Source organism: Mandrillus leucophaeus, unplaced genomic scaffold (assembly GCF_000951045.1).
Source record: "Mandrillus leucophaeus isolate KB7577 unplaced genomic scaffold, Mleu.le_1.0 Scaffold10, whole genome shotgun sequence".
Classification (NCBI taxonomy): Eukaryota; Metazoa; Chordata; class Mammalia; order Primates; family Cercopithecidae; genus Mandrillus; species Mandrillus leucophaeus.
Window position 1 is genome coordinate 5,416,299 of NW_012098098.1, and position 9,048 is coordinate 5,425,346.

The window sequence follows — 9,048 nt, forward strand, 5'->3', positions numbered from 1 at the left end:
GGCTCAGCCTGGCAGGTTTCACAGGTATCGACAGGTCTGCGTCCAGTGCTGCCCCACACAGATGGCCCCTCCCCAGGTCCCGCATCAGCCAACGAGAGGTTCCTGCCCCCACCTCTGGTGACCCCAGCTCCGGTCGCTTCTGCCCAAAGGCAAATGAGCTTTTCCTAAAGTCCAAACCCAGTGGTCCCCACAAATCCGAGCAAAGCTGGAAATCCTTGTTCGTTCTGTGGTGGGCAGGGTGGGCGACTCTGTGGCTGGAACTGCTGTTTTCAGCTACTGTCAGCTGAGCCTTGCCTGGAGCCTCAAACCGCATTGAGGGCTTTCTGTGCTTTGCCTTCCAGAATCCTGGCTGTGGCCTCATGAAACAGGTGCTGTTAAAATCAGCTGCATTGGAAACAGCCGAGTCAGGCAATGAAGGCACAGAGAGGTTAGACAACTTGTGGGAAATCACACAGCACCGGTGCCTCCACATTCACACTCTACCCCTCTGCGTGCTACAATCCTGACCAGTCCCACGTTCCCCAGGACGAGCCACCAGCATCCCGGAAGGGGTTAATCCCTCTCAGGCAGCTCAGCTCCTGCCACTCTCCCGAAGTGCTTTTGCACATGGTCTGGTCTCGATGTGCCCAAGACGGCCCTGTGCTGGGGAGGAAAGCGCTTACATAATCGTCCCGAGTGTTTTCTCTCTCAGGCGGCGCGCACACCCCACTTGGGTTGCAACACAGGCAAGCAGATGCCAGGAAATTCTGAGGCTGCTGCTGAGCCTGGGCTGGGTGAGCTCAGACACGAGACCCCCTCACCTGTGTGGGCCCTTGGCTTCCTCTGTGCCCCTCCCGAGCGGGGTCCCTGGCGCAGACTCTTGTTCAGGCCATGCAAGGTAGGTGCGTGGTCAGGAGCCCACGGCTCAGGACAGAAGTCATTTGGGGAACCAGTGGGACCTTCAGCGGCTTGGAGGAGGCTGAGTGGGAAGCACGTTCCCGCCTGGGCTGAGCACTTCACAGAAGGGACTGGGCCGAGGGGAGAGCTGCCTGCCCTGGAGACCCCTCCCTGCCTTCCTGTGCTGGCACAGCCATGCCCGGCCTTGGCTGGGCAGCTTGAACTGAGGTTTCCTTGTGACCCCTCCCCAGAGTGTCTCCCGGGGGCACAGGCCCTAGCGGCATGCAAGTCACCCGGGGGGTTTTTAACAGAGACCAGCAACCGTCCCACAGAGGACTGGGGAGCCGGCCTGTGGCTGGTGTGGGGGAAGCAGGCACTACCCAGCCATGCCGGGTGGACAGAGGCATTTTCCACAGCTCGGGAAACAGAGCCGGGCCAGGAAGGTTGGAGTTCAGCCCTTGGGTGAGAGCCACGGGGCCCTGGCTGAGCCTCACCTGCTCTCAGAGCCCATTTCCTTTTCTGTCAAATTCACGATGGGATCTGGCCCCTGACTCCACCCCAGCAGCACCAAACACACCCGCTGCGGCAGGGCCCGGAGAGGGGCGGCAGGGCCCGGAGAGGGGCGGCAGCGCGGGTTGTGTACCTGGGGCTGGGGGATGAGTGTTGGGGTCTGCCAGCGCTGACAGTGGGGTGAGGACCACGCCCCCTGGATTCCCTCCACCACCAGACCCTCTTGCCTGGCGGGGCAGCCGGGAGACTGAGCATTCTCCCTGTCCTGAGGCTCTTCCTGAAACGGCCCCCAGGATCCTATGAGCAGGAGCCACACAAGGCCCAGATCAGCCTCGATCTCGTCTCGAACACCCTGACTTCTTACACGGGAAGGTGCTGGGTGCGGAGCTGTCACTGCGGGCGAAGGACCCAGAGGAGAGGAGTGAGCCGAGGCTGCCTGCCCACGGCCAGGGGATCTGAGTTGGGACACGTTTCCCTTTTGGTGGCCCTCAGACCCTGCCAGCTGCCGCGTCGGACCCACAGCCTGGTGGCCAGGAGCCCATCTGAACGCCCGGAGTTGGGAGCTGGGCTCAGGTGGTGGAAACTGCGCTTCCCTCCCGTCCAGGCCGCCTGTCATGGGAAATGGGCCACCAGAGCCCCTGCCCGGCAGTTGGTTGCCCCCCAGGGCTGCTCCAGCCAAACTTCTCCTAGAGGTCATGCCCTCCACCACATGCTCCCACCCCACTGGGGCCAGCCCTGCTGGAGGAGGGGGTGCCCCCACAGAGTCTGCCCCCGCCGCTGCTGGTGAGGCCCTCCGGGTGTGACCACACAGGGCCCGGGCTCCCGGCCAGGCCGAGTGGGCGCAGGGCACGACTTCTCTGTGGAGTCCCAGGCTCTCCGCCTCCAGGGCCCAGGCATGCCTGAGTGAGGGCCTCATACTGGGGGTGGGGGAGGGGTCTAGGAGGCGGTTGAGGAATCCCCCAGGGCGCCCCAGGCCAGGCTGATCATAGCAGAGCAGCCTTAGCATAGCTTCCAGCTTCCCCTGGCCTTTGCCCCTTTGCCGCAGGTCTGCAATGGGGCTTTTCAAAGCTGATCTCAGCGCAGTGGGCGTAGCTGATTCCAGGCCCCGGGCTGCTGACCCAGGGAGGAAAGCCTGCATCTGCTCGTTGCTGGAGTTTAGCACAAGCACTGCAGATGGCAATCCTGTGCCCTCGTGAATAAAGTGTGTTTCATCCCAGTGCTTGTCTCTCCAGCCAGGGCCAGGCTCCTAGAGGGGCTCACAGGGCTCCCTAGCTGGACTCCCTTCCCCAGCCCCTTCCTCTTCCCTGGCTCCCGGCAGAGCGGGGCTGTCATTTCACCAAGCAGCCATGGGGGTGGGGGCCAGAGCCTTGTGGGCTAATGGGGGTGGGGGGAGTGAGATGGGTCCCTGCCCGTGGGGGAATGTGGGGGCCTGGCGGTTCTGGAACAGGAGGGTTTCTGCCCCCATGCAGGAAACACAAATCAATGTCCGAATGTTTGGGGTTGTTGCAACTGGGGAGGGGGTGATACTGGCAATTTGGGGGTGCAAGTCAGAGGGAGGAGGGAGGGAGGAAGGAGGAGAAGAAGGTGCCCAAGCCCCCATTCCCCAGGAGAGGTGGTGCCCAGGACTATGGTGCCCTTTGCAGGGCTGGCCTCCCATCTCCATGGCATCGCTCTCTTTCCTTCTCGGGGACTTGGGGTGACCATGAGCCATACTGTCGAAGTACTTACTGTGGAAGGTGGAAGAGCTGAGGAAGGCACCCGACAGGATCCCCTGGGACACCCTGGCCCATGCAGTACCATTCGAATGCATGAGATCGCAGGCCCTGTGACGGTGCCTGGGGCATGAGGGGCCTGCCCATCCTGCAGGGTGCTGCTCAGATGCGTCGGCCCTGGGAGGCCCCTCCTCGCCAACCTGGTTCACTCTTGCAGGCCCACCCCAGCCTGTGCCTTCTGCTGGGGCAGGGTCTCGGGCAGCAGTGGACGGTGGCCAGGAGGGCGCCGCTCAGGTTGGGAGAGGCCCGTGGGGGGGAGCTGCACCGCGGTCCACACAGCCAGCTCTTTGGGTTGTGTTTCCTGCACACAGGGACATTCGCAAGCCCTCAGCACCGTCAGAATCGGGGAATGGACAGGTCCATGCGAGGCCGCACTGCAGCCTGGCCATTGTCCCCACGAGGTTCTGAGAGGGGAATCTGCGGGCATCACGCCCTGCCCCAAGCCTCCCTCTCTCCTCCATCTCTGTCAGCCTGTTCTGGCTCCTGGCCCCTCCACGCTGTGGGCACTCGGGCTGCTTTGCAGGATACCCTCGGCTGGATCTGCCTCTCGATTCCTGGTGATGAGATCCTGGGTGGGCAGGGACAGCAGGGGGTGAGGCTGCGCTCCGCGGGTGTCCTGGCGGGGGGTGTAGAATCTCACCTGGGCCGTCTCTGGTGACATGAATGCCGGCGGTTTTATTGATGCTGCGTCTGCAGGCTCCCCTGCAACGTTGTCCTCTCTCTCTATGATGATTAATCCATGTTCTGTGGGGCGTCCTTTAAAGCCGTGGGAACGTCCATGCGCCGCCAGGCTTCCAGCTGCTTGTCTGAGCCTGAGCTGTAGGGCTGCTTGTGCCCCAGGCCATCTCCTGGCACCCTCGGCTCCCACCCCCCACGCCCCCCATCGAGCAGGCTCCTGAGTGCTCGGGCACGGCCTCGTAGCCCCGGAGGGTCGCGATCTCCTATAAGCCTCTGGTGTTTTCCCTTCCCAGACTGGAGCTGGCCATTTCTCCCAGGAGTCCTGGCCGCTTTGAATGGAACACGGTACCGAGAAGCCGAGGTCTGGGTGCTGGGGATGCTCACACCCACGGAGGCTGGGGTGTCAAGGGGCTTCCAACTGCAGCCTCTCGTGGGATGGTAGAGCAGCCTGGGCAGGGGCGGAGCTGAGAACAGAATTTCACACCCGAGGTTCTGGGACTGGAGCTCCAGAGGAGCCACTGCCCAGGGGCATTTAGAGTGTCCTTTATGAAAACAAACAGTTGAAAACCCCAGATGTCTAACAATGAGCGAATGATTTGGCGAGCTGTGCTCGGGGTCTGCCACGAATTCTTGGCTCCTGGACGGTGGACTGGGGGTGGAGGACACCAGCAGGAACTCTTAGAGGGAAGCTGGGGGAGGTGGGGGAGAAAGAGCTTTGGAAAAACAGCTTCGACTTCCCTCTTGGGTGGAGGAGCCAAGGGGAGGGCACGCAGCCAGGGACCACGGGCGGCAACGCTCCCTCCTTCCCGGCGTCCACGGGCGGCAACGCTCCCTCCTTCTCAGGGTCCACGAGCGGCAATGCTCCCTCCTTCCTGGTGTCCGTGGGCAGTCGGTGCTCCCTGCTTTCCAGGTTTCCAGGGGAAGTCCCACCCCCTGAATCCTGACTAGGATGCCAGGGAGTTGGGGAAGAGGTGGGACCCTCGAGGACAGGCCGTAGCCCTCATACCCAGCCACCCGTAAGGGAGTGCAGCTGCTCCACACAGCGGAATTCTCTCTGTACAGAGAGCTCAGCCCTAACGCCTCCAGACACCCCTTCTTGCCGATGCCCTTTTCTAGCCTGACTTTGATGGTTCCTAGAGCCTGGGGGTAAAGCGTTCCCTGGCTCACTTCCTGTAACATCAACTGGAACTTTTCATTATGGTCTAAAAATAAGCCCAGCACTTTGGGAGGCCAAGGCAGGAGGATCGTTTGAGCTCAGAAGTTTGAGCTCTTCTTTGTAAGAAGTTTGTGCCCTCCTTACAAAGCTTGCTAGCTTGATCATTCAGCTTGTTGGGCCACTTTCCACATTACTGCAGGCCATGGTCTTGCTGATAGAATAAGAGTGCCTATTTCTGGTGGGGTTTGACTGAGCATTCTTGCCTGAAGTCTCCTGAAGCTGTAGTCTTGCATCAGCTGGAGTTGCAGTCTCATTTGAAGGCCTGACTGGGGCTGGAGAAGCCACTTCCCAGGTCACTCCATCACACACTGGCCAGTGGTGCTGCTGGCCAGAACTCAGTTGATTTGCTGGGCCACATAGCAAATCTTCACCTCTACTAAAAAAAAAAAAAAAAAATCTGCTGGTTGTGGTGGCTCATGCCTGGAGTCCTTGGAAGGCTAAGGCAGGAGGATCACTTGAGCCCAGGAGGTGGACACTGCAGTAAGCTACGATAGCACCATTGCACTCCAGTCTGGTGGACAGAGCAGACTCTTTCTCCATCATCATCATCATCATCATCGTCAGCTCTCAAGCATCAATCAGACCTTATTCTATAATGATGATGGTCACACAACTCTGAATAGACTAAAGACTAGTGAATTGTGCACTTCACATAGGTGAAATGTATAGTATGTTAATTATATCCAAGAAAGCTGTTTATTTTTAAAGGGATTTATCATTCTAGTAACAAAAATAAATGATAATCGTGTGACTCTTTGGCAATTTCCTGTTTTTGTTTTTTTTTTTTCTGTTTGCTCCTTTGATCATCCAGCACACGGGTGGGAGGAAGGCTGAGTTTCGCTATCATCTCTGCCTTGCCGATGGATGAAGCCCAAACCCCAGGTGGGAAGTGCTGGGGTGGAGACTTCAATCCAGGGACTCTGGCCCGGGGCCTGTCCCATGTGTCATGTCAGCCGGCCTTTCATCATCTTAGCCTGATCAGTCCTGTCTAATCTGGTCATCCTCGGGTTGAGTCATTGGAATCCCTTTGGCCCTGTCACTGAATCCCCCTCTGGGACAGTGCTGGGACAGCTCTGTGGCCTCCAAGATGAACCCACTGACCCATACCTCCTGGGGTTTATCATCTTCCTACATTGACTCAGGGCTGATGCATGTGACCCGTGGAACATGGCAGAGCTGACAGTGTGTGACTTCTGTGACTGAGCTGTACAAGGTACCACAGCTTCTGTCTTGGTCTCTCAGGTCATCCACTCTGAGGGGAGCCAGCCACCATGCTGTATATTCAGGTGGCCTCATGGCAGGGTCCATTTGGAGAGAACTGAGTTCTGGCCAGCAGCAGTGTGTGATGGAGTGACCTGGGAAGTGGCTCCTCCAGCCCCAGTCAGGCCTTCAAATGAGACTGCAACTCCAGCTGATGCAAGACTACAGCTTCAGGAGACTTCAGGCAAGAATGCTCAGTCAAACCCCACCAGAAATAGGCACTCTTATTCTATCAGCAAGACCATGGCCTGCAGTAATGTGGAAAGTGGCTCAACAAGCTGAATGATCAAGCTAGCAAGCTTTGTAAGGACGGCACTGAGGGTAGCATATCTTGCACTTTATTTTATTCTATTTATTCATTTTTTAAAAACAGTAATATTATAAAATAGAGATGGGGTTTTGCCATGTTGCCCAGGCTGGTCCCAAACTTCTGGGTTCAAGCAATCCACCTGCCTCAGCCTCCCAAACTGTTGGGATTACAGGCATAAGCCACTACACCTGGCCTCTTGCTACTTTTAAATAAAGTAAGAGAGGGAAGAGATAAACTAAAGGAAGGGCTGTTAAATATAAAAGAGATGCTTTCTGTCTGAAAACAATACTTTTTCTCATTCCCAGCCCCTCAAGGTGGCACACAATGTTGAGAATAGGAAACCTGGGGATGCAGGTCATTTAGGGAACAGGACGGGTGATGGTGGCAAGCCTCCCAGATGGCCCCAGTGACCCCCCAACTCCCGTATTTGTCTATGTGTGCTCCCCTCCCACACAGCAGGGCTGGTCTATGTGGTCAGCATAGAGTACGGTGGTGGTCAACGTGTGACTTCCCCTTGAGGCTGGATTATAATGGCATTGCAGCCTCCACTTAGCCTGTTGGCTCACTCACTCTAGAAGAAGCCAGACACCATGTGGTGAGGACACTCAGGCAGGCCCCAGAGAGTAACTGGGGCCCTCAGCCAACAGCCAGTGCCAGCCCACCTGCCTCGTGAGGGAGCCACCAGCCCCAGTCGAGCCTTCAGGTGATGCAGCCCTGGCTGACATAAAACCACATGAGAGACCCTGAGGAAAACCACCCTGCTGAGCACTTCCCACCTTCTTGGCTAATAGTCTGTGAGAGATAAAAAGTGATTTTTTGCTCTCTAAGCCATTAAGTTTTGGAGTGTGTAGCAGCACAGCAACAGATATAAAATATAGCAGCATATAAAAGACCTGCATGGAATTCCTGTGGAAGTGGGGATGCACCATGAATTTGGACCAGGGACAGACAACATCATCTGTTTTTCCTCCCTGAAACCCTTCTTAATGATCCTGGGGCCAGGGCACTTCCATCAGAATCAATGACCTGCTTTGGGTTTTAATTCTAACCAGCACTGGAATACCCCCTCCAACATGCAAGGTATCAGAAAGACTTGCTTTTGGTTACTTAAACACACCAGGCCATCTGACACCCTCACTAATGACAACCACTTTGCAATCTCACTGATTCTCACTTGGACAGCCAGTGTTTGACTGGTGACTCTTCTAAAAGGTTGGGCGTGCTGTTACCCAGGGGTGTGCTCTGTGTCTGCCCGTGGAGGAAATGCTTTGTCCGAAATCCTAATCAGAGTCCTAGTGCCAACCAGGGTGTCAGCCTTGGTGGAGCCCTGGAGACACCTGGGAGCTCTGAACATGTGGCTGCCCACCCCACCCCACCCTGGGAGCCGCTGGGAGCTGGAGGAGGCAGGAAGGGGCCTCCCTGGGGCCCTCAGAGGGTGCACAGCCCTGGAACAACTGGATCTAAGACTTGGCCTCCAGTGAGGGAGAGGGCGAATTTCTGTCACATGGACCCCCCAGTTTGTGGCACTTTGCTGTGGCAGCCCCAGTCCCCGGATGTAAAGTGGAGCTGGCGTTGGCCCCACAGCCCTTTCTTCCTGCTTCATGGCCCCCAGGAGAGACACCCTGAGCTCCCGCTCTCCCACACACACTCCAGGCTGAAAACACAGGGTTTTTACGCCCAGACCTGCTGTTTCTTTCAGTTGTAACTTTTATCTTATGAAAACATTTCTGACCTACTCGAAAGTAGAAGGCCAGGACTCATCACTTCTTTCTCCTCTTTCCACCCAAGGATAGAGAGAATAAAAGCCAGTCACATGGTCCCTGCAGGAGGACGCCATGTGGTCACTGCTGTCACCAAGAGACTGCGCAGGCTCCAGCCGTGCATGGGCGCCCCGAGTGTTAACCGGGCTCAGCCACAACCTCACTTGATGGCAACACACAGAGGCATCTGCCTGTTAAGCAGGTGGTCCCCCAGGGTCCCCTGAGTGCGCAGCCAGGGAACCAGATGCCCACATTTCCTCACCCTCCTCCCATCTTCCCTCCCTCATCTTCCTCCACGTACTTGAGTACTTGCTCTGAAATCCAACCTTTAGTGACGATAAAGGAATGAAAAAGAATTCCCTCCACTTAAAGTGGACAGCAAAGCCCTCAATTCCTCTAGGACCCTCCGTCCTTGGTTTAAGTTTGTAAGAAACTTCTAGGAAATGTTGCTTCTATCTTACATCAAGGCTTCTGCACAAATGACAGATGTCTACAGGATGTCCACAGGATGACGGGGGACTCTCCCTGCTGCCCAAAGACACCCTGGCTTTCCTGAGGGTGATGCACCTGCCCAGCTCCCTGCTGCCCAAAGATGCCCTGGCTTTCCCAAGGGTGATGGGACCCGCCCAGCTCCCTGCTGCCCAGACCCCCTGGCTTTCCTGAGAG

General features: G+C 57.1%; 1 protein-coding gene across 1 annotated transcript in view; it reads right to left on the minus strand.

The window, feature by feature from the left end:
• Nucleotides 1-273: 273 nt before the first annotated feature.
• The window catches only part of LOC105533848 (proline-rich protein 36), a 17,390-nt gene continuing 8,615 nt past the window's right edge, over nt 274-9,048 (minus strand). The window contains 8 exon segments of the mRNA XM_011972421.1: nt 274-592; nt 594-670; nt 673-780; nt 783-1,292; nt 1,454-1,613; nt 3,322-3,459; nt 4,606-4,780; nt 8,645-8,708. Of these exon segments, the coding sequence (XP_011827811.1) occupies nt 572-592; nt 594-670; nt 673-780; nt 783-1,292; nt 1,454-1,613; nt 3,322-3,459; nt 4,606-4,780; nt 8,645-8,708 (1,253 nt within the window). The 3' untranslated portion in view covers nt 274-571.